The sequence below is a fragment of the Nestor notabilis genome, unplaced genomic scaffold (genome assembly GCF_000696875.1).
Source record: "Nestor notabilis isolate BGI_N333 unplaced genomic scaffold, ASM69687v1 scaffold24872, whole genome shotgun sequence".
Lineage (NCBI taxonomy): Eukaryota > Metazoa > Chordata > Aves > Psittaciformes > Psittacidae > Nestor > Nestor notabilis.
In genome coordinates, this window is record NW_009920041.1 from 521 (window position 1) to 26152 (window position 25632).

The 25632-nt window shown below is 48.5% G+C and overlaps 1 protein-coding gene across 1 annotated transcript; it reads right to left on the bottom strand.

The window, feature by feature from the left end:
- Positions 1–1233: 1233 nt before the first annotated feature.
- Positions 1234–10263, bottom strand: WASF2 (WAS protein family, member 2). Its single transcript, XM_010010512.1, has 6 exons — positions 10110–10263; positions 5925–6059; positions 5270–5423; positions 4060–4177; positions 2844–2974; positions 1234–1393 (listed from the first exon to the last, which is right to left on the bottom strand). Exons 1-6 carry the CDS (start codon positions 10237–10239, stop codon positions 1234–1236), a joined length of 828 nt encoding a protein of 275 aa, XP_010008814.1. The 5' UTR covers positions 10240–10263.
- Between the last annotated feature and the right edge of the window lie 15369 nt (positions 10264–25632).

Here is a 25632-nt window from a genome sequence, read left to right on the forward strand (position 1 = left end):
CTGTGATAAATCACACAAGGACTGGTGGGAATGCCAGGAAAGCATATGCTCTGTACACCTGCTGGGAACAGATCTCTGCACTGGATTCCATAGCTCAGAGCTCGAGGGTGGCAGCCATGGTTCATAGCTCGTTGTGGGGAGTGAAGAGGAAGACGTGGAAACCCAACGTGCTCTTTAAGTGATGCAGGAGTGAATGAATCTCCCATTTAGGGAAGCTGTGTTGGTACCAGAAAACACTACTGCCCATAAGATACTCTAATATCCCATGGATGTGTGAAGGAAGTCCTCAACTGACATCTCCTTCCACAGTAAGACAGAAATGGTGCTGATCCAAGACAGACTACTGAGGATCAAACCTCGCTCCTGGGGTTCTTTATAAACAAGCACCAAAACAAAACTAGGGAGGGGAGAGCTCTGTGGCTAGGCAGAGATCTAAGCAACTGCGTAAGGCAGCATCTGAAAGCTCATTTCTGCTCTGCCCTAGAGGAACATGCTGCAGAGTGGAGCGCTTGGCCTCTCTGACACATCAGAAGAGCCTTTTCTGCAGCACTGCTGCCTTTGGATAAGATGGAGACAAGCTAACACAGTCCTGCCTACCTGACATAGCCCCTCCTACTGCTCTTGACTGTTTTACTGCCTTAGTTTTACTCTTGTTCCACCCTTTGTGTCCTGAGCCACTGCTGGACCGTGATTCTCCTCTCCAGAGGTGACTGGAAGTCACCATTTCATCTGACACAAAGCAGCTGCCCTGAACTTGCACCAAAGTCTCTGGGACGAAGTCAGCTGTGTGCTCAAGTCCTTTAAATTTAACTACATCTTCAGTGCCCACATCAAAGATCACAGGGCAAATAGTAACAAAAACCAGAGGCGAAAGAAGGCTTCTTCACAAAGCTGTATCAGGAACTACATGGTCTGGAACAACTGCACTGGAAAACCAACACAATGGAGCCAGATCAACCAGGACCCTGGTCTTACAGAACATAAAAAAAGTCTGCTCTAGGTCTCCCCAGGCCCATTCTCCCCTTCTTTACGGGAACAAGGGCAGTGGTTGGGATTTATGGATGTGCTACCTGTGCCTCTGTCCCTGCCTGCAGTTGCACATCCCCTCAGACAGGAGCGTTCTGGTTCCCATAAAACACCCGTCAGGAAGTTATGCTGAACTATCTCAGCCTGTCTCATGTCATCCTTTTACACCACCTACTACTCCTTGGTGACAGAAGGGATCCCGTAGGCTTACCTAAATTCCACCGGGGGTGGAGGCAGGCTGTCATCTGGGAATGAAGGAGGTGGTGGCACAATAGAGTCAGTCTGCGGCGGTGGCGGGTAGCAGTTCACATCCATGCTTTCGTTTGAACCAATGCTGCCGTTCTGATACACCATGTTAGAGGGGTACCTGGGTGGAAGCAGGACAAGCAAATGTGTTGGAAGAGTTCAAGACAATGGCGAAAGCTCATTTTCCCCCTCACTCACAGGACGTTTGCCTCCTGGAAGGGTTACAACAAAAAACCATGCGGCAGTTCAGCTGCCAAACAGCAGTGATATTAACCACATGGACAGATCAACCTTTGAGATGTAGAAATGAGTTTTTCCAGCAGGAACAGCTTTTCCCACCACAGTGGGACCTGCCTTTAGGTGGGACCTTAATAACCACCACAACAGGACACACAAAACAAAACCTTAAAGAAACATCAGGGGAAAAAAAACTCTATTTCTCAAAGTATCCTACATGATAACCCATGCAGAGCTGTATTGGTTTGCTCTGCATAATTCTTTGGCTAGAATTTACCCAGATGCTCTCACGTTTGTTTATTGCTACCACACACCACAAGAGCATGAGGATATAGTTCAGTGAGCAAGAAAACACTGAAATAAAACCCATTTCTGTTAATCTTCTTAACAACCTGGACTTGAAGGACTCCCAGTGGCACTGGGCATCCTCAGTGGCAAAAAGAGACACTCAAAGATGCCACACGAACAAGCTGGAGAATAAAGAAACAGCAATGCCATTAAAAGCAAGTATCCAAAGCTCTTCCTTCAGTACTATTTCAGACGACTCTCCTGCTCAACTTTCTATAAGCTCATTTCACTGTGGGGTGATGAAACCACTTGGGGGTTCTGGACCTCAAGTGAATTCAAAAGCACGAACACACTTCCACGCGAAATGACGAGCAAGAAAATGGTGCTGTTGTGCTGCTCGGTTCCTCTGCTAGAAACCAAACCTGTTCTCCTATTAAACTAAAAGCAAGTTTTATTTTTAGCTGGAAGAGTGTGATTTAAAGAGAGATTTTTTCTTCTATGAAAGGAAGCTGCAAGGAGCGAGCAAGTGAGCAGTGCATTGTGGGGAATTCGGTCTGCTTCCAGCCTTGCTGGTGTCAAAAGTTAAATGAATTCCCAAGCCAGAAGTGCTAAAGAGAGATCTGGAGCTTGAAATACTTGGATGGGGACAGCCCCCGCTTCAAGTTGAGGGTGTGAAGAGCCATTTGGCAAATGTAACAAAGCAATCACACAATAGCACCATGATGCCACCCTGCTCCCCAGCGTAAGGCCCAGGGCATGGTGATGGGGTAGGGAGCCAAAGCTCTCAACACTTCTGTGCCCACAAGACAGGCAGCCGAGAGCAGACTTGCTACCAAAGCTGTTCCTGCCACCTTGCTCAAACCCTGCAGCTCCCTGATTTATTTAGCAAATCTTAAAATTAGCAGACACATTTACTTTGGAGAATCTGATTAGTGGCAGTATCGATCCGCACCGTGCAGCGGATCTGGAGGAGCTGCAGAGCCGGGTGAACTGCATCACAATCAACCTCAGCAGGGAGCTGAACAGAGAGCCCCAGACTTGCTTACCCAGCAGGACCGTGTTTGTCCTTTGACTCAACAAATTCTTGTCCCATTTTCAGCTTCTCCCACTCTTCTTTCCGGGTTTTGATTTTCCGCGGATTCACATTCCCTCGGTTTGGATTCTCCTTTTTCTCTTTCTAAGGGAGGAGGAATCAAACGGAAGCTTAGGAAGGGGGAAAGGATAGGACAAAGCTGTAGCAGTTTCAAGAAGAGAACATGCTCAAAAAGGGATGGGATCTTTAATTTACTTTCCCCATTGCTGCAAGCTCCAAAGATCTCCCACACACAGAGGCTGGAGCATGAAATAAGAGACAGACAACATCAGATTTCCCCAGTGCAGTCTGGCCATGATGCCATCGTTACACCCTGGCACGACCACCTCCAGGGCAGAGGGAAAGCTCAGTTTCCCACAGCAATTCAGTTCTTGGCCTCTGGGTCAAGCCTGCCAAATCTCACCACCACCTTGCTGGTGTTAAGTGCTTTGGGATGCAGTATGGACACTTGCCCACAAAGAAGTGGGCTTCAGCGAGCCTTACTGTGTGTTCTACCATGTCCTAAATCTCTCCTTTGTTATTTCAATAGAAAAATCATCTGTTTTGCTATTTAATACTCCAGTTGCTCAAAAGCTACATAAAGTATGCTCAAACTGAATCTTTCATGGTCTAAGTTTCAGTGCTGGTAAAACATGGGTTCAAATCCCCAGGCAAACCAACCAGGAGCTTCTACCTGGCATGTGCAGCTGACGTGGTTTTGTTAATCCTCCCACTTACCCCCAGTTTAACATCAGGGCCTGGTTTTGTGCTCCTGAAGGGACATTCTCTCCTTTCTTTATTTATTCACAGCAGAATTTACCACGCTACTCAGCACACTACAGTGCTGGGGCAGTGGGATTTGCACAGCTTCACCACTGGACAGACCCCCTCTGCAACATGGGAAGTGCAGAAAAGACTCTGACAACTTTCTCCCCTGCACTATGTCTGAGGACTACACATTAAGCCCTTATAACCATACAAAGACAGAGGCATTTGGAAAAACAGATGAAGGGTATCTGTGTTCTTTAAAGCAAACCAGGTAAACTCTTTAGGAGTCAATCCAGGGAAATTTTTAAGAAACCAAACCTGAATTTTGGATAGCAACTTTGGAGTCCAAGATGTATTAACACTTCCCACCTCCTATTCTTCCCTGACACACCTCTGTTGGCAGAGATCTCCCATTTCCTCACCCGATGTTTCCGCTTCTCTTTCATAATATCCTTTGTGTCCTGAAGCATTTTCTCTTTCCAAAGGTCGAAGAAATAGGAAGGATCAGTGTAGAATTTAAGTGCCTCCTTGCCATCGTCCCTAGAACAAGGAGGGCGAAAAAAAACAACACACACAAACAAGGCCCAAGTCACACATTTGCTTGAAGACCAAATAAAACACAAGGCACAAGCGCAGACGACAGTTTAAAAGGTCAAACACACTGCTCTCACCTCCATCCCCCACCTCAGAATGGCAGCAGACCCACAGCCTCCCTTGTCCTGGCTCTCCCCCTTGCTTTTACCTGCACACCAACTCTCCATTACCCAGCACCTGAAGAGCTCAACTGCTCTGAACAATCACCAAGAGAGCAGCAGGTCTCTCACTTCAACTCCCACTTGTTTGTGTTGTATTTTTGATGTGGAAAAACAAGCAACCAACCGTTCTCCAGCTCAGGAACCCTAAATCAGACCAGCAGCGTCCTTGAAACTCAGGAGTGAGCACACACACACACACACACTCTCCTCCTCCTTTGCAGTGCAGCCGTGTCTGGCAGAAGACAGCTGCCTCCAGCTATCTGTAATTACTTTCTACCTGCTCAAAAGATATTTATGGATGTGGGCTAAACCTCTGTATTCTGACCCCCTTTACTTCTGCCACCTACAAGATGAAATCAGAGGGACACTGCTCAAGAGAACTGGTTACGCCGCCAGTGTAGGTCACATTCGATGTCTCAGACCAGGCACAGAAAGCATCTCCACATCTATAGGAGTCTACTGCACCCACCTGGGTGAGAGCCACTTACAGATGTATGCTCTGCGGTTTGCACTGCAGCTTTCTGGAAAGGAGCCACAGGGCTATGGAGAAGCACAGGAAAAATGCATCATCTGCACAACACCTAGCATGTTTCTGCAGTGCCAGCCAAGCCTTGCCCCAAGGCAGTCACAAATGTGACAGCAGGCAACCAAATCTATCATTTTTGAGCTACGCTCATTTGTAGAGCCCCAAAAGCAAAGTTTCACATAATCCAGAGAATGGGATTTCCTGGTGGATCGCAGTTTAGCAACTCAATTTCCCATTGGAAACGGTTACTTCAGGACAGGACAGGATGGGAAATGGCCGCCTTGACAGACTGGGAGGAAGAGCTCCTTCTCTGCAAGGGAACAAGGAGCTAACAAGGTGTTGCAACCATACCTGTAAGGTGAGAGAATGTTGAGAGGTGGAGGAGTATTGCAGGTCCTATAGGTTTCAAGGACAGGCACGGGGAGAGAATCCCTGTTGAAGAGCTTCTGGTCCTGAGTAGTGGAGCTTTTGAAGGCCTTCCTGGTGTTAATGCCTTGCAGGGAGACTGTAAGAAAGAGGAGAGAGCAAGTGAAGAACAGCTTGACCCAGGCCAGTGATGTTGCAGACCAAGCAGCGAACATCTGATTTCAGCTGGAGTTCTTGGCATGCTTTGCACTCCTTAAGGTCAGGTTCCTTTTCCCACAGATTCCTTGGGAAACCCAGCAAATCTCAGACGATGCCGTGCCAAGATCCGCTGCTTGAGCCGTATCAACACGGCTCTCTTGAGAGCTGCTGATGTGGTTTTGAAGCCCCACAACCAAGACTCAAGCACCACCCTACTATCACATTGCTGAAGAGCAAATCTACACTTGAGCCACAAAGGCTATCCACACCAGCAGCACTGTGGTTGTTCAGGAGGGGAGGGAACAGTCCCTCTTTAGTCCAAGAGAAGACACCAGCACCCATCACAGCATCATGCTCATTTTATGGCCGTGAAGCAACCATGTTGATTCAAGGAGAACCTCTACCACGCTTGGTCTGCAAGGACTGTGCTCCACAACATTACCTTCCTCCTCTTTGGGATCCAGCTGAGTGACTTTGACTTGCAAGCGGTCAACCCTCTCGGCTAGAATGCTCACCCGAGAGGCAAAGGTGTTGGCTTCAGTAAATAACTCTCCAAATATGTCTTCAGCAAATTTACCTGGAATAGCAAAGTGTCCATATTACCCTCAGGAGCCACATCAGTCTCCCAGATTGTTTCCTTGCAGAAAGAATAAACCAACCATGCTTCTGTTCAAGTTCGTCAAGGCTTGAGTTCAACATAGAATCATAGAATGGTTTAGGGTGGAAAGGACCTTCAGATCATCCAGTTCCAACCCCCCTGACACAGGCAGGGACACCACACACTAAACCATGTCACCCAAGGCTCTGTCCAGCCGGGCCTTGAACACTGCCAGGGATGGAGCATTCACAACTTCCTTGGGCAACCCATTCCAGTGCCTCACCACCCTCACAGTAAAGAACTTCTTCTTTATATCTAACCTAAACTTCCCCTGTTTCAGTTTGAACCCATAATTTCCAGGAAGAAAACTTCCTGTTCCACCAAAAGCTGACATTTCCAAGGGATCTTCAAGCAATAAAGAAACAATCAAAGACTTACTTTCAAGTCATTATTAAAGTAATTGAATAAAGAGGGCTGACAACATGGGACTGGTCTGAAGCTGCGTAAGTCTTGGAGGTCCTTTAACATTCTCTGCTCTTCTGTTTATTAGACAAGCAAATGCAGTTAGGTTTGTATTGCTCTGGAGAACCTCAAAGGCTCCCTGTCTCCAGCAGGCCTGCCTCCAGGGTAACTGCCACTATTTACAAGCTCAACTAGAGAGCAGACCCAGCCCTTGAGCCCACAGCCTGAGCTCTAACCACAGCCGAAAGCACTGACCCTTTTGTTCCTTCAGGTGGCAGTGTCTGAAAAATTGATGCATTCACGTTTATTCTACATCAAAACCAAAGCGGAACTTCTCAAAGAGGGATATTCTCTCTGTAACAGCTTGGCTTGCCCAGTGGGCTGCTCTGACAAACATCATCCATTGCTTGGACTGTGAGAGCGCCCAGGGGCTTGGAACAGGAGCTTGCTGAATCACTCAGAAGCATAACAAAAAGATATGCCCTGGCCTTAAGAGTTTCAAATCTATGTGTGCACCAAGAGATGACCACAGGTAGACAGAGATGGGAGAAGTGGAAGAAAACCAAGAGCTTACAGTGAGTAGTGTCTTTGTTCTGCTCTCAGGCATAACCCAAGCCAGGGAGCCCAAACCACGCCGAGGACAAAGCTGATCAGTAGAGACTTGGCACTGACAACAGACATAGGCCCATGGAGTTCCCACTGATGGGAAACATTCCCAGCCACGGCTGGTGAGTACGAGGCTGCTCCCAATAAGCAGTCTGGTTTTGAAGTGCATCATCATATGGTCAACAGTTTGTTCTGGAATCTGTTACTCCTAAAGATCCTCTCCGACATTCAGGAAAGGATAACCAGTTGGAAGCCTGACTTGAACAGCAATTTGGGAAAATCTGGTTGTCTGCAATGAGTCACTTCAGAGAGACAAGAGCCTGTTCCACAAAGCAACGTGAGGACATCCCCCAAAGCCCAGCTGCACAAATACTTTCAGCTCTCTAAAGTGACATATCAGCTACTTGTTCATACTCCCATGCAATTCTCCTTACACTGCCAAGCACGGGGAACCAGCCAGGTTAAAAATCAACCTCCTCCACACCTTTTGGTGGCAACGCCAACTTGAAGTGTTTGTAGAAAGCAAAGGCTGGAAGTTAACTGCACAACACAGCAGGAAGCATTGGACAGTACAGATTCCATGCACACTCCATTAACAAATCCAACCAGCTTTCCCCAAACTCCTACAAAGGAGTTTGTTTCTGGAGACCTAAAGGCCAGGTAGCTCTTGTTATAGCCACTCATGAAGCACTAGCCATGGCCAGCATCAGCACAAGACCAGCTCTCCTGTCTAACCAAAGAGAGCCAGTGTTTAGCTATGGGATAATTTGCTACCTCCCAGCAACAGCACAGAAAAAGAACAGTTGTAATTTGGTTTCTACTTTATTGAGAACTGAAACTCGTTGCTGAATCTCACGGCAACAAGCAGGAAGGGAAAAAAAGAAAGTCTTGGGTTTGCAGTGCCGAGTAGTCGGTTTCAAGCGGGAAATAATATAGAAAGAGCATTGTACAAACTGGTCTTGACCCTGGAGGGAGAAGGGATGGTCTGTAATCCTCTGCCCTGTGTAAGTTCACCCGTACACTATCACCCTGCACCCCAAACATGGACACTTCTGAATGGGGTAAGGCAGAGATTAATTCTTTGGTTTAGTTCCTTTGGCTGTAGAAGTGCAGCTTACAATCAGAATTCCCTCTGTCATGCGCTGGCAGGAAGACAGACGGCATGATTTAATAGGTCTTTCCATCTTTACCTTGTGCATCCTCTAACATCACACCGAAATGCACAGTCGACTTCTACAAAGTGCTACCAGCTGCGATAGTAACGAAGGGTAAACTCACTGGGATATGAAAGTTTGACAAGATTTATGTTTGCATCTTCGTAAAGAGACTGTGCTGCACGAGGCATGGCTGATTATTCACTTGACTGGCCTGTCACAGCCTACTGAACCTGTGCTACGTTCCTGTAATATTCAACGTATAGAGAAGGAGTGGATTTAGGTTTTGAAGTAAGAGAGAGAAAAGGAAGAGAGGGCAGGAGTTTGGTCATTGGGATGCGAGTTTTCTGGAGCAGTTAAGTCTAAATAGTGCTTCATCTACAATACTGCTGAGCTTAGGGAAGCAGCTAAGAGGTGGTGCTCAGTGTTTCCTTCCCACCTTACACGGTGTCAGCAAGAGCCACCCCTCCAGTGCTCTCCTCCAGGCACCTGTGATGGGATCAGCACCACAGACCTCACCTCCTGCATCACCCAGGAAGGCACCTTCCCAATACACCAGGCTGGAATTTGGCTCCCAGAGCTTCACCCACTCTCTGACAAGGCAGAAGCAGAGAAGTTTTGACTGAGTTGCGCAAAGGTGTAAACCTGGAGGATCTTGCCATGGCTCTGTCAGGCTTAACCCACTGCAGGCCTCTGGACTGGGATTAGCTTTCTCTGCAGCTGAGATTTCCACAGCTTTACCACCTTCTTCCTCACCATTTCACATGCATGAGATGGGGTTGACTTGCCCTCCACAACCATCTTGGCTAGAAGACCTAACAATAAGCAACAAGGGCCAGTTGAATGTGAGCAAAGAGACTGGTCTTGCCTGTGCAGTGACATTTCTACAACCCAATGGAATGTGATCCCAATTGGCAGCAAATACAGGCCCAGGGTTCAGTGATAGCCATGGTTTTCACTGCTGGAAAGAGCCTGCACCCACACTTTCCCTGTCACATTCATGCTATGGCGGAAGACAAGGGCCTTGCTTTGCAGAGCAAGCAGAAGCACTTGCAATCACCACAGAGAAGCCAAGCAATACATTCATTTGATTATCAACAGTCTTGCTTCAAGGGCAAAGGTGGCTAATCAGAATCCAGAGCATTCCACAGAGGAAGGAGTCATCCCACAGAGACCACAATTAACTCTTTGGTTCTCCTACTGCATGGAAGCCTCTGTTTTCCCTCTGGCCTTCATAAGGCATTGGTCAGCCCACTGGAGAGCTGAGCTCAGGCTGCCATCTGAGTGAGCAGCCCCAAACCCCCCAAAGGCAACACTTGGCTCAGAGTGGGGACTTCGGGTCTTGCAAGGCAACCACCAGCAGGGGCAAAGAGGCAGCTTCTGCGTGTGCGTTTTCATTCCCTTTCATTAAGAATAAGACTACTGACACAGTGTAGATTCAACACAGTTAAGCTCCATTTAGTAGCGTGTGCAATTACAGGCACATTCTCTGACACAAGATCCTGGCTGCTCGGAGAGCCTCCCATTTTACAAGCCTGAGTTGTGCTCCATCCTTCCATCTGCAGTTTCACTGCAACCTCTCACACACACACACTTCCACACACACCCCCCTCCCCATTTTCTCTTAGCTAGGAAGGCAGTGGGACCAGGGATATGAAATTAGCATCAGATTTCTTTCGGAAAACATTTTAGCATTACCCAGGGAAGGCAGATGGGGGAGAAATAGGAACGCCAGAGTAGAAAGCAAGCTAAATAAAGAGCACGAGCGACTCCTGAGGGCAACGCGCAGGCTCGCCGTGGTACTCACTCAGGCTGCCCAGCTGTCGAATGACATTTGCCAGGGTGATGTTGGTCATGCATTCCAGCTCGCTCCGAACGCTAGGCAACGTCTGACGGCACAGGTGCCTTGGCTCAATGTTCCTCGTTACTAACGGCATGGTGGACCTGCTTCAGGCACTGTTCTGAAAGATGAAAAACAACCCAAAAAAGAAACAGGAAAGGATTACTCAACCACAAATTCCAGGCACACCAGAGCCGTGGTGTTCGGTCTTCCTGCTCTCAAATGGCTTTATTTATAAGCCTTCTTTCCCCCACCCTTATGAAACTGGTGTATCAGAAAGAAAGATCCTGCTGTTCTATGAGTTGCAGTGAGAGCAGAGCTTCAGCAGCTCAGGTAGAGAGGCAGGAATGGAACACTACACATCTTCACCCCCACGCGAGGTGCTGCTGGCACCACCGCAGCCGCTGTTCCCTTCCTCCCCAGCCGCTGAGCCGTCTCCTTCCTCCCGCGCTCAATCACAAGTGTCTTGGGCGAGTCTCACAAGCACAACTCTCTTCAACCTGCAATCAATAGGGTTGCTGAACCCGAGAGGAGAGAGATGGGAGATGTTAGGGGGACAGAACAGCAAATGGTGTCTTCTAGCACAGCAAAGCATGTGTGGTGCCTCCCTCCTGCAGCACTACAGGCAGGGCTCTTCTGAAACAACAGGAAGCGCTTGCAGCTGACCAGGAAACTTTCCTTATCCTGCAGGCTGCACCCCCTCTTCCCTTGGGAAATCCCCCGGGGCTGAGGTTTACACTGGACCATTGTTTTCCTGCTACAGCAGTTGCAGGAGCTCTAATCAGGACGCAGGGCTAAAGGGAGCTCAGAAAGAAGTCAAGATGGAATGTACAAGAGGCACGACAAAGTTCCAGCTCTTTAAAACAAATAGCAAATAAAGCAGAAAGCCCAAGTGTCTGGAAGACAGAAAATGCTTTTATGTGCAGGAACTAACAACAAAAATCTCCTTTACTAACAGGCCGAAACACTGAAGCTTCTTCTGGGATCATGCACCTCCGAAGGAGAGGAGGACACTTGGCTGAGCAGCTCCAACAATGAGCACGATCCACTCCTGAAATCTTGAAGTGAAAGCAAATCCAGCCCAAGCTCTTGATTAATTTAGAAGGGGAAAGAATCCCTTTTCTAGGTCAGCTGAGGAAGAAGAACCCCAGTGAAGCAGGCAGTGCCCATGTGATAGGCATGCTGATCTGCTGGGGCTGGGGGTATAAATAAAGCAGGAAGCGAAGGGCTTGGGGAACACGGCTTCCTGACACCAGCAGCAAAAACCCAAGGACCAGAAAAAATCAGCTGGTTGCTCTTGACTTTGAGCCACCCTTTGATAGGCTCGGTGGCAGCTGGCAGCTTATCTTTGAGGTCCAGGAGTCCTTCCTGGATGCTTTTCTATCAGGGTGTTAAGAGGAAGAAGTGGGCATTATCCCTCCTAATTACCTCACAAGCCAGATTCTGAATTGCTAAATTTGACCCATTAAGGCAGAGGAGTTCAAGAGCCACAGCACTGGGCTAGCTCCCAGACCAGCAGATGCAGGTTGAATGACTCTCTGTGAGGAATTCGGAGGGATTTGGGGTCCCAAACCTATTCACCTGATAAAAACAGGGAGCAAGATCTGCATCTGCATAAACACAAAGCAGAGTGAAGTCCGTGTTGTTCTTCACCATGTCCAAGCACTGCAGCAGCCATCAGTAACTGCTGAGATATTTAAAGCACAGGGTGAAGGGAGGAAGGACTCTGACCTTCGCTTCCAAATACGTGTTTTATCGATTACAGCCTGAGCCCTACAATCTTTTGTCAGCTTTAGTGCTTTAATGCCAGACAAAGTTGCCCAGCTCCCCCCAGACTGCAGTCTGCACCACCAGGCAGCTCTCAACAACAAGGCAGGCATTTGCAGGCTGCCTGCATCCAGCTTCTCCCCCCCTGTGCTTCCACAGGGCTCTGCCAGGGAGCAGCCGCGGTGGGGTGTGCAGAGCAGAGTGGACAGACAGCTCACCCACCAAAGCCTGCCTGGACTCCTTTCAAGGTGCAGGACAGACAGAAGGAAAACAGCACGAGGGGAAAGAAGCTGGGAAGGGAGGCGAGATGTGAACGTGCATGTTGAAAGAGACAAAACCCACCCAAAAGAAGAGGTCAGATGGACGCAGGTAGCATTCATCTGTGAGGAACAGAACAGGGAGTAGTGCCCCAAATACCCATGAAGAAACAAAGACTCGGAATACGTTGTCTCTATTCAGCCCCCCCCGAAAGTGTTTGCCTTCAAAGCCTGTCTGGAAACTAAACCCAAGGAGGAGTGGTGAAAGTTGCTTTGGTTTTGGGCAGAGAAACAACACTGCTACAGCACAGGGACAGTGTGAATCTGCACCGGTGCAAGACAGGAGAGCTAAAGGCTAAGAAAAACACTCCCTTTATAGCCTGGCTCATCCTGGCAGCCACCCCCTCCCTGCCACACTCCACTGCAGCAGCAAGAGTTTCGCCCTCGTGATGGCTCCGACAGTGGCTTCTTCCCAAGGCGACAGGGAGAGCTCCACTCCCAAACCCAGTCGGGATCCAGCAAGCAGCAGACTTGGAGATTAACCCTGTGGAGACGAGCAAGGCAGGACAGGATGGGCTGGGGACAAGAAGCCTTTGCTCTCACAGCAGCCTCAGGGATCAGAGGCGGTTTAAAGCGAAATTTCCTCTCCTCTGAGCGGAAGGACAAGGAGCTTAAAGGTTTCAGATGTCTGGGCAGGGCGGAGGCAGGCAGATAGGAAATGTGGGACCTACAACCACAGCCTGGTGCCAACATCAGCAGTTGATGCTCCCCCCAAAAGGCACTTCTCTGTTAGACCTCAGTTTTCCCCGGTGTGAGTCTTTGGAGGGCAGGTACGGAGATAACAGCTAATGGGCTCCTGTAAGACCTTCCTGCCTCATGAGTAGGTGGGACAAAGATTAATAGCCTGGATTGGAAACCGAGGGGTGGATTTCGAAAGCAGCACTCAGGTGGGGCAGCAAATCAAGTGTGGGGAACGGACAAATGAGAGCAGAGGGAGAAGGAGGAAGCAAAACAGTGCAGACAGCACAATGCATAAAGCTGGGGGCAGGGAAGAGGCACAGTAAATGAAACAAGGAAGGGACAGACCTAAAAAAGCTTTCCAGGAGGCTCTTGCTTTTATGCTTTAAGAGAGAGTCATTAAGGAAGCGATTGACAGTATGCTCCCAAGCAAGGGCCATCCAGAACCGCTTTACTTTCTGTGTCAGGGCATGACAGCACAGCAGTTTTCCACCCCAGCTAGCCAGAGTGGTCATCAGGCATTAGTCTCTGTCAGGAAACTAGTGGAGACCATATATTATAACTAAATCCTACCATTCAGGAGCAGGTGGAATGAATTGCCAGGCCAAAAATCCTTATCTTTCAGGCAAAGAGACGTGCTTCCACTTGCTTATTAATGGGGAAGATCGGGTTGGTCTCAGTAGTAGGGTTTGGGGTGCAGAGGCTGGTTTTAAGAAGCTGCGAGAGTGGCACGCAATGGGTACAGAGGATCCTGATCCCACTGTAATGGCAGAGGCCATCAAGTATGGTAAAAGTAAAAGGAAACTGCCTCTCAGAAACAGAAAACTGTCTGAAACAGATTTCTAATGAATATGGAAAACAAAGGCAGCAATTGAACCATGCGGAGGAAGAGTGATCTTTGCTGGTTGCAGGATGCCACTGGTTGGGAGAGCCAAGCACTGCTGCATCAATCGATGTGCAGACACCGTGCTTCACACCTTCTTATAAACAAGTAGTAAGAGCTTTTGTTAAGTAACAAATGCCTTTTCTCTCCCACTTGAAGCAGAACCTTCCTTCCTGCTCCCCGCAAGCATTTCCTTTGCAGGCTCCAAGTCATGGCTTGAACCAAAGAAGGCTCCAAGCCCTGTTCTGTTGGCAGCGACTAAAAGCCCTGTAGCTCTTTTCCCCCCCACCTCCAGCCGGGCATTGCCAGAATTCCTCATCATTTCCCCTCTCTCAAAGTGCTTATGCCAAGCCCTGGTCCCCGCTGAGCACAACAAAAGCCCTGGGAGCTGAGCTCACCACTCCTACATTCCTACCTATCTTCCAGCCACAACTGGCACCTTGCTTCCAGGATTCACCAGGCTTTGGCTCCCCATGACCCTTCCTATCAACTCCCGGGCTTTCCCATCACACACACCTTGTATTTGTCCAAGGAAGCAGGATCAGAGAATCAGCACAGAATCATGGAATGGTTTGGGTTGGAAGGGACCTTAAAGCTCCTCCAGCTCCAACCCCTGCCCCAGGCAGGGACACCTTCCACTAGAACAGGTTGCTCCAAGCCCCTGTGTCCAACCTGGCCTTCAACACTGCCAGGGATGGGGCAGTCACAGCTTCTCTGGGCACCCTGTGCCAGCGCCTCAGCACCCTCACAGGGAAGAGCTTCTGCCTCAGAGCTCATCTCAGTCTCCCCTCTGGCAGGTTCAAGCCATTCCCCTTGTCCTGTCCCTACATCCCTTGTCCAAAGCCCCTCTCCAGGTTTCCTGGAGCCCCTTGAGGCACTGGAGCTGCTCTAAGGTCTCCCCTTCAGGAGCCTTCTCTTCTCCAGGCTGAACAAGGATCCACTGGTAGTGCTCCTTCACATGGCTGCTGACCCCTCCACAAGAAGCTCTCACCTTGACTGCCTTGCTTACTGGTTTTTAAGCAGATTCTGACTTTGGCAATCATTTCTGTCAATACTCTAGGGCACTGGGGAGAAAGTGTGGAGCAAGTGGGAAACAAGCATGGAGCCTGTAAAGATACAATGTGCTGCCTTTCCAAATCCAGCACTTGGAGCAAAGCATGAGGTAAACTCAAGCTCTGTCAACTGCAAACAGCAACTCAGAGCAAATACTCCTTAACAAGCAGTTTGGAGCAGAGCAGCAAACAGCACTGCACAGCAAGAGAGGAACCAGCCTTTATTTTGTGTGCAGCTAACACAGTCACCACAGTGGTGCAGAGGAGAAGGCAGGCTGCACTACAAGGTGAGATGTGTGTGTGATGCACACAAAGAGCTGTAAAGAACAGGTGAGTTGGAGGGAGAGACCTGACAAGGTTCTTCTCACTGGTATTTGAGCAGCATAGCATTACTGGGAGTCACCTGGGTAATGCCCCACTCAGTGTGACACACAACCTCTTAGATAAGGGACCATCTGCAAATGAAGCTGGCCCCCAGCAGTGATATCATCTGTCATCATGTCTGGTGCAGCACAAAGCACCTAAGGAGGACATTTTGGAAGGAGATGGGAATTAGGCTTGATTTTCAAGTACATCAGGGTGACCAATCCCACTGCCCTCAGCAGGGCTTACAAAACCCTCTGCCTGGCCACAAACAAGCAGCACAGTCAAGGAGACCAAGCCTTCAGCTTGGAGAGCTGCCTTTCGGAGTCCCCACTGGGGGATGAGACACACCAGCAGGTTTGGGAATGAGGGAGAAAGGAGATAATCAGATCTGAAATTCCCATCAGTATGAAATAAGACTGAACTCAATCGCTTGCCAACGCAGACCGACTGTTCTTTCTAATGTCTGTGACAACTCCGCTTCAAATTCCAAGCTTCTCTCAGCAGTAACTACTCCCCCATGTAGCTGTAATGGCCAGAAAGAGACTGGCTTTTATGTAACCCCAAAAGACTATCAGGAAGAGAAGCAGCAGCCACACACACACACAGAACTGAGGGGGAAGGCTCTGCTGAGTGCTCAGGGCTATATCCAAGCTCACAATGCGGCCACTGAAAAGTGGGATGCAGCAATCAGAAATGCCACAGTTCCATGCTCAGAGAGAGAGCTAGCAATCAGTGCTGCATCTGAGCAATAGGGAGTGAAATTATAGAGCAAACTGCCATGTGATGCCTAAACTACTCCATCCCGCCAGCTGTAACAAGTATTCATTCCCAAAACCACGTCACAGGCTCATCTGTCATTAAGAGCCCAACCTGCCAGCAGCTGAGCAGGAGTCAGCAGTGAAGGGCAGCTGCTGGACTGCTTCCTTGCACGGTGGTCTGTCCTCCCCCAGAGCCATGGGGTAAAACCCACCCTGGGTTTCCCACCGTCTCTTACCAGGTGCTAAGACAGAGTGCTGTGTTTTCATCCAGCACCACAGAGAAGCTTTCCTGAAGCAAGATCTACTGAAAGCCACACAGGAGAACACAGCTGATCACAACCCCCCCCACATAACCCCTGTGTGCAGCCCAGAGAAGCTGTGGCTGCCCCATCCCTGGCAATGTTCAAGGCCAGGTTGGACACAGGGGCTTGGAGCAACCTGCTCTAGTGGAAGGTGTCCCTGCCCGGGGCAGGGGTTGGAGCTGGAGGAGCTTTAAGGTCCCTTCCAACCCAAACCAGGCTGGGATTCAGTCAGCAGCTCGAGACCTGTCAGGGACGATGTGCATTACAAAAGAGGTGTTTCAGCACTAGCATGGGGCAAGAGCAGCACTGCCCCTTTCCACAGCGATGTTGTGACACCGGGAAACGTCAGCCCTGATCTAGCAGAATAAGGACACACTGTACAGTGCTGTGGAGTCCTTGAGACAACAAACATCAGCCCGCTCTGTTCCACAGTAAGAATACTCCTGTATTTCCCTCCTGTTCCTCCCCCCTCTCCAGTCTGCTGGCTCTGAGAAATGTGAAAGAGGCTCAGAAAGCCATTTTCTGGTGGTTTTTTGTCTGGCTCCTGCATTATCATCATCATTTACTGCCCTCGAGGGGATTGCACAGGTGTGACTGGAAATTTGGCTCTTCCCTTTCAACTTTTGTTATCAGCTTTCCTGAAGAGGATCTTGCTGGAATCAAGCTCTCCTGGAGCTCGCTGCTGGCACAAATCAGGCTGGGGGTGGAAGGATGGGGGTGTCACCAACAGGGAACAGGCAGATCCTCCCTGCTTCTGTTGGAGTGCAAATAGAGCCAATACTTTGACCTAGAGGGAGTTTTAGGCATAAAACCCCCACTCCATTGCCCTAATTAATGTTTCCATTCATTTAGCTGCAAAACAAGTTAAACAAAGAGGGTCACCTGGTGTTCCTATCAATGCCTGACTAGGATCCAGGCAGAACAAATGCATTTCAATACAACTCTAGAAGAGATGTGACAAGAGAAAGGCAGTTTAGCTCAATTAAAGAGAGCTGTCACAGGGATTGGATTCTCAGAATACAGAACTATTGATTACACTCGAATTAAAGCTCCGGAACAGAAAGGTTTCAAGGTCTTTGCCACGAGGATATACATCAGGAGAGAGGCAGGGCTCCTTCAGCACCAGAAGAGCTCTGGCTTTGTTGCTTCCTAGGAAACAGGAGCAGCAAAGGGAGCAGAATGCTTTCTCTTCAACCTATGAGTAATTTTGGCATGGATGCTACACTGTTGACACTGACCTTGTAGCACAAGCTTCAATCAACAGCTTGCTTTGGTATTCTCAGGTAGAGAAAATCCACTATAGGTTCTCAAAATCACTATAGGATTCTCAAACCCGCTATAGGGGAGAGGCCTGGACAGGTCAGCCAGTCAGCAGGAGGTCTCTGACAACACCTGGTCTGAACCCAAACCACTGTCTAAAGCCAGTGGGAATATTCAAGGAATCACTCTCAGCCTGTCCCCAGAGCCAAAGCCCCTGAGCATTCACATCAAGCCCAAGAGAAAGATGTCTACTAAGGTCAAGGTTGAGGAGCTTTCATTGTCAAAGTCACCCCGTTGTTTCTGTCCCAATCCAGGCAAAATGAGCTCTGGAGAATCATAGAGTCCCAGACTGGTTTGGGGTGGAGGGGACCTTAAAGCTCATCCACTTCCAATGATGATCCAGTTCCATGGGCGGGGACACCTTCCACTAGACAAGGTTGCTCCATGCCCCTTGAACACTGCCAGGGATGGGGCAGCCACAGCCTCTCTGGGCACAACCTCCAAGCCTGTAACAACGCTGAATTCACTGCAAGAGGTCTTGATGATGCAATGTTAGGTGGCAACAGGAGCAGCACCATTCCCAGCAGCTTCCTTTGGAGGGAGTGCAGGTAGCCGAGCCTCCTGCCGGCGCTGCAGGGATCCTGCATGGAACCACAGGCCCCCTTCTGTAAACGGTGCATGGCTGCTCCTGCAAACACCACTGAATGGCTCGTTCCCAGGCTGAATGGCTGCTAATGAGAGCCTGTTTGCTGCCTCCCTTCACACCAGCCTCCTCCAGCAAGAGGCAAGGCTTGTGCCCGTTAGCACTAACAAAGCAGGGGGTGCAAAGCACAACTCTCACAATACATCAGCACATTGCCATTCTAGGGCAGCACTGGGTAATTAATACCAAAAGGGGGGGGGGGGGGGGAAAAAATTCTCAATGACTTATTCCTGAAGCCTGAACATATTTTAACCTTCCTTTTGAGCAGATAAACTCTGTCTCATTTGCAGCTCAGCTCAGCCTCCCCTCCTTAAACACACATTGAACTATTTTGATTAATGAAAAGAGTAGGAACAAACCAGTTCCAAGTGTTTTCTATACAGCTCAACTGCTCTTTCAGTTTCAACTCACGCCTAGATAATTATATCACAGCTCTGAGTGCCCCCACCCTTCTGCTGCACTTGGGGAATACTGGAAAGATAAGTCTTGCCTTAATTATTAAATGTAAATAGCTCATTAAATATAATCCAATTACTTTAATTGTAAGAAAAAGGAAGTAATTACAATATGTACATGTATTCTTGCCTGAACGGTTTTAATATCTTAAATGAATCTTTACAGCATTAATATTTTAAGTTAACCTTTGACATGAGGAGCAGAAAAAAGAAGTGACACTGAGTCCCTGAGATTTTCCAGAACTGTTTTATCTGTTGGGATTTGTCACAAAAAAATCCAAGATAACAGCCTTGAACATCTAAATTAAAATGGTTTATGAACAGGGTCTTAATAAAGTCAAAACAAAACATGGGGTTTCTATTGTGGATGGAGAAAAGCATGTGTGTGTGTATATATATATAGTATATATACACTTACAGTACAGTAAGATCCTGAATATGGATTTGGGATCTCAGTAGTCAAGTGAGATGGGTATTACCACAGAGTTGGGAGAACAGGCAGGCCCCCACCCCCAAAAGCCACTGGTAGCTGGGGTTTTCCAGGCAGTTATTCCCCACTCCTATGGCTTGGCCTGGCCAAGGGTGGGAAGAGGAAGCAGAGAATGGCCCTGCCCCTGGCTGGGATTACCCAGCTCTTCCTTATGGTGTCCCCCAGCAACACCCAGTCTGGTCGCAGTGCACACACAAGCCATCTGTGCAGGGCACGGCGCATGATCCAGTTGGGATTTGCAGGCAGAGCTGCAGGGAGCTGCAAGGAGCAGTCTTCTGCTTTTGCTCCACAGCATGGCAGTCCTTGGCCCCACTTCCCCATCCCTGCAGCCAGCAGGACCCAACCACCTCCTAGGCAAAGACTTCAGCAAACCCCCCCGGGTGTGCCAGAGCAGCACCAGATTCCAGCACCATGTCCAGCTTGGACATGGTGACAGATGCCTCTGGAATCTCCTTGGAACAGGCAGGAAAATAGGCTTTTTAAGCCATTTTGTATGTTTTGAGCCCAGCAGTGATCTCACCTTGTGTCATACACAGCGCAAACTCCAGGCTCTGGAGTATGGCCCATTGAAAACTATGTCCAAGTGTTTGAAACCACCTCTTTATTGAACCCAACTTTTGGGGAGAAGAGGGATTAGACTGTATTAGGGATGCTAAAGATCCAGGTCTTTCTATTAAAGCTCACCACGAGGTCTAAAATAAGCTGCTTTATGGAAAACCTCTCATGTGAAGCCAGACCCTAGATGTAACCTCTATGATACAATATTGCAACCAAAAGGCTATTTTGTGTAAGTTAATTACACAGGGTTTTAATTTAGCCTCCCAAAGGGAAGGAGCCAGTTATTCCATGCTGCCCTAGCCAGAAGGTAAAGGTTTGACACAAGCTGTGTTTATAGCTACATGCCTTCCTCCAGCAAAGGATGGGCTGAGCAGCTGCTGGCATTGAAAGAACAGGATCTGGGTGTGTGCACGGTTCTCTCTTGCCTGTTTTGTTGGGTTGGGTGTTTCTTTCTGCAGCTGCAAGGCCAAAGCCAGAAGAGTCTGTGCTTTTTCTTAGGTGCACAAAAGCAGCTTCCGCTCCGGCAAGCACTGAGCCAACTCACTGCTGGGCTGAGGGGTGGCTGGGGGAACTTTCACCCATCCATTCAGGCAGGGCTGCGGTTCCCCCTCCCTCCCAATTAAATCCCATTTCTTGCACTCCATGCATGAACTGCAGCTACACCAATCCATCAGATATTGTGGCTGATTGACTCCTCTGAATGCCACTTCAAGCCCTCCAGCACGGAGCCACCTGAAAGCAAAGCATCATTCAATCCTGGAGCAACAGAAAGAGACTTGTGCTATAAAGCGACTCAGAGGAAGACTTAACAAATAGGAAAAGGGCATCCAGTGAAAGAGGAAATGAGAAATTAAAACCACATTCAATCTTATTAGTGGTAATACAATAGGTGAAGAAAGTACTTTGCAAAAGCCCACAGCATGGGAACAGCTTCTGCAGAAGTGTGATCAGTGACACCAGCCTTTGGCTCTTATGGAAAAAACAAGGATTGCTTTAAACACCCCGGCCAGGAGGGGAGATGGCTGGAGACAGCACCTCTGTGCCTTGCAGAACACTACACTCAGGAGATGAGAACCAGAGGGATATTCGCCCTCCTCCTTTTCCACCTGAGACATTTTCCCTTGCAAGGGATTTCCAGCATCTTCTAAGTGAAGCTGCTTTGAAGCACCACAGAGTGGCATTGCTCATCATTCCAGTAATGATAGTAAATAAGTTCCAGTATTTTGCTGATCCTTTTCCTTTTGCTTTACAAACAAAAGGTCAGAGTCATTAGCCCAGTTTTATGAGTGGGGAGAAATCGAGGCTCACGAGAGGTAGGTTGCTCTGTAACATCATCAGAGACATCAGCACAAGACAAGAAACCCCATGCCACAGGACTTCAGAATAACCATGCTGGGTCATCCAGCCTCCAGATAAACCAGCAGCTTCTGACCATTAGCACAGAGAAAAGAGAATGAGAACAAGGTAAGCACAGACAACAGTTCTCCCTGCTGTCCTTTTCCACATTGCAGCATCCCACAGCACCTGAAGACCACATGGAAACAAGCATAACCATAGAATAGTGAGGGTTAGAAAGGACCTGAAGATCATCTAGTTCCAACCCCCTTACCATGAGCAGGGATGCCTCACACTAGAGCGCTGCCAGGGATGGGGCAGCCACAGCTTCTCAGGGCACCCTGTGCCAGTGTTCCAGCACCCTCACAGTAAAGAACTTCCTTATCTCCAATCTGAACTTCCCCAGTTTCAGTTTAAACCCATCACCCCCTGTCCTACGGCTACACTTCCTGATTCAGAGTCCCTCTCCACCATTGTCCTTTCTGGATTTCACTTCCATAAACAAGTTTCATCCATAAAATCCCAGGGCAGCAAGTCCCCCATTTATCCTAAACTAGGTGAAAAGACCTTTTATACCCCTCACTTTACAATTAGGAGATTTTAATCTCAAATCCATGTGTGTCTTTGCTTCAAATAAATGCATCACCATTCATATTAAAGAAGGACCTCCTGAGGAGAAGGTTATCTGCCTGCATCACACCAATGCAAGAGACCTTCTCAATTCTTATTGAGCACTTGCAGCAGAAACCAAGAGAAGAAACTGAGCGTTTAAGTTTGATTTATGGCAGCAAGAACAAATCATTTTATGTATTGCCCATCCCGCTCTTGACTGCTCACTGCTTCCAGCAGTAACACAGGAGAATCACAACCTCCGAGCCACCAGTGAGCTCAGAGCAGCTCCTCTGCAGTGGTGGCCCAGCGACAGCCTCCCATGCAGAAATGTAAGCCCTTGAGAAGAAATGCTGAATGCTGCATCAGAAGCATCTCCCCCCTTCCTCTCTTGCATCACAGCATCCTTTAAAGCACCACTTCTCCTCAAAACAGGCCTGGGATGCTGCTCTAGAAGATGCAGAAGGCATGGGAGGAATGGAGCAGGCCACCACTGTCCCCATTTGGGAGAGACCAATTGAGATTGCTGCTCCTTTAAATTTTCCCTCATCAAACCCAGATGCATACTTGAGATAACGCTTCGCTTCACCACTTCTCCAGTAGCAACCTAATACCAGAAAGCTTTACTGCGAGCTCAGGAATTAGGGGAGGATCTAGAGGAACTATTTCCCAGCCCATTACTGCAGGGAGGGCGAGCTCGGGCTGGAGAATGCGATTAAGGCACTGCCCTGGGCTAAATGTGACCACCTCCTGCAGAAGTTCCCATCAGCAAACACCCCCTTTGAGTGCAGCCTGATGGGCAGCACTGGTCCCTCCCCTCCTCAGAAAGAGGGCTTTTCATTACACAGAGTTGCAAAAAGCCAAAGGAAGTGAATGTCACCGGGGTGGATCTGTTCTGAGCACTCATTTGCTTATTACCCAGAAGCCACTTCCACATGCCTTGTTTCAAATCCCCTCCTTATAAATACCTCCAAGATTTCAATACACGTTAATCTGTAGTAACTAAGGGCCCAATCTCACTAATACTTATCCTTCCATAGCGAGTATAAATACTCAAAACACCCCATTTCTTACTACAGATCCCATTAGAAGCCAAGGCGCTGCTGCAAACAGTAATGCATGATAAGACAGGCTGGGAAGAGAGCTGCGTTTTGCTCTCCACAAGGTGCAACTTTTGCTTTGCCTCCTGCACATCTTCCACAGTGTTACTTTAGAAAGGAGTTGGTTTCACCCTCAGAAACAGCTTTTGGCAGCGTGTATCTTTGCTGCTGTTCCATTCTGGGCAGGGACAGCAGGAACTTCAGCCCCAGTGCATGCAAACACAATCCTTCTCCTGCTTTGGGACTGCCTCGTGCAGCACACAGAGCAGTGTATTTTGCTCAGCTGAATGACCAAAGGCTAAGTATGATCATCAAACCTCACAGAGGCCAACTAGAAACCTTACATTTGGAGTTACTAAAGAGTTGAGCCCACAAAGAGAAACCATCTAGAAGGATTAAAGCTGAGCCTTCCACTTGTTGAGATCTTCCTTATTAGAGTCTGTCAAAGGAAATGAACCTGATTTGGGGGAAATATTAATCCTAAGAACCTTCTTTATTCTCCTGGCACCAGAAAAGACTGAAACACACAAGCCAGGAGATGGATTTGCTGCTGTAACTCTATGCAGATGAAGCAATCGCTGAAGTTTTAACCCCTCCACCCACACTGTGTGATTATCTAACCTTTGTGAATGAAATCAACTTTTCCTAGACCAGCCCTAAAGAATGAGATATAGTCAAAGTATGCTGAGAAACTGGGTTGGTCGTTACCATAAACGTTGTATTCTTTTTAATGAATCACTGCTCACAACTACCTTCTGAGCTGTAACTTAAAAATACCCCATTTCTGATTGGTGTGTCACGTTATTCATAGGGAAACCAGTTTTATCCTCTGCTTAGAAGAACTTACTATTAACTCATTATTCCAAACTCCAGAGCGATAACTCTAAAGACATTAGGGCTCCAGTTCCAGCCTCTACCCTTCTTCAGTAAGCCACTCATCATTTCAAACAGAACTTATACAAGGGGAGACCTTATAACAGTCTTCCAGTACCTAAAGGGGTGACAAGAAACCTGGAGAGGGGCTTTGGACAAGGGACAGGCCAAGGGGAATGGCTTTAACCTGCCAGGGGGGAGATTGAGATGGGATCTGAGGCAGAAGCTCTTCCCTGTGAGGGCGCTGAGGCGCTGGCACAGGGTGCCCAGAGAAGCTGTGGCTGCCCCATCCCTGGCAGTGTTCAAGGCCAGGTTGGACACAGGGGCTTGGAGCAACCTGCTCTAGTGGAAGGTGTCCCTGCCCGGGGCAGGGGTTGGAGCTGGAGGAGCTTTAACGTCCCTTCAGCCCAAACCAGTCTGGGATTCTCTGAACCAGCATCCTCCTACCTACAGAGCTTTGTCAAACCAGAGCTTGAAAGATTTAGGAGTGGAACTGGGGGGAGCCCATAGCCCAAGATCAGGCAGTGGCAACGCTCTGCTTACACCCTGATTCTTTGTGGGGCTTGGAAAAGCCTAAGCAGCAGCAGCCAGCTTGCAAAGGCTGGACCTTCCCAGCCAAGAAGTAGCACAATAAGGCTTCACCTTCAGCTGGGCTACACAGACCTGGTAAAACTGCTCCTCACCCCACAAAGAACAAGGCTTTTAACCAAGCAAAAAGACATGCTATGGAAGGTAGAGGCCCATAGTTTGATCACCAGCCCACCAAGGGACAATCCTGACAACTGCAGCTTGAGCAAAGATCAGCACTAAGTGGGTCTTTAAAGTTTGGGTCAAGTTCTCTCATCCAAACTTGGGTGTTTTCAAGCACACTCCTTAAATGAATAAGCAAGGACAGAGTTTGAGAGCCTGGCCTGCTCCTCCCCAGCCTCCTGCATAAAGCTTGTCCTTGGCTGTGAATGCAGTGAGTTTTCAAAGGCACTCTATCAGCATGCTGCTGCTGGTGGTGTCAGTGGGTAGATGCTCGATTTGGGTTGGTTGTAACTGAGTTTTGGGTTCAACTCTGTACGGGTTTCTAGGACAAAACCCCACTCAAGGTCACCAAGGGGCACAGCAGAATTCAAAGTGTCGTAATCCTGCAGCAACTGATCCTGCAGATGTTTCCAATGGGTGGGAAACAGAACTATTCCCCTTCCACATGTGACCAAGCTTCGAGACTCGAGTACTTCCCATAAAGCAACATCCTGCCTCAGCTCTGTCACAGGGAAGCACACGCTTACGGTGCTGGCTTCTCACATCTTCTACTTCGAGCTTTTCCATCCCACAAGCCTTGGGGAAGGACACACAAGTGAGGGTTGCAGGGTTCCATCAATTATGCCCCTGTCTGCCACAGGGAACTTCACCACTAATATCATCTCGTGCCCACCAACACCTGCAGTGTTGAAAGGCTGGGACTTGCAGTGTTTTCCAACAGGCCTACTCCTGGTGTTACCACATCCTGCAGTCCCATCAGAGGTGCCCAATTCTGGTGTTGCTACTAATGAAAGTACAACAGTAATGCCAAATGGGAAACTTGTGTCAGAAAAAGAATAAACACCCAACAAAAAGGTCCTTAAGGTCAAATAAAAGCTGATGGGAAGAAGCTACAATCTCTTACTTTTTCCATAGGACACCAGCTATCTGTACCCCAAAGGAGGAACCCCAACACAAACCTAAACACTGGTGAGGTACAACCTCAGGGACATTCCTTCATAACTTATTTCTTATTATATACGGTCTGAGCTCACCAGGAGTTCAGTGCATCTGACTAAACTACCCAACCATGTCCCGTTACACCTTCTTTCCAGAGCGTGCCCAGGGATTTAATGAGAAAACACTTTCCAGAGCATGCTCCAGCTCCCACACAAGCCTTACTCCAAGTAGTTGGGGGGTTTAGTTGACAGCCAAGGGGCTTACACACATCCTTAGAGCACCCAGACACACTGAG

Excerpts from the sequence above, each read along its gene's own strand:
- WASF2 (XM_010010512.1), bottom strand. The coding sequence starts at position 10,239 with ATGCCGTTAGTAACGAGGAACATTGAGCCAAGGCACCTGTGCCGTCAG. Across the intron at positions 4,178-5,269 it reads AACATTCTCTCACCTTACAG|GGACGATGGCAAGGAGGCAC; the intron begins GTATGGTTGCAA and ends TCCTTGTTCTAG. Across the intron at positions 1,394-2,843 it reads GACAAACACGGTCCTGCTGG|GTACCCCTCTAACATGGTGT; the intron begins GTAAGCAAGTCT and ends GCTTCCACCCAG.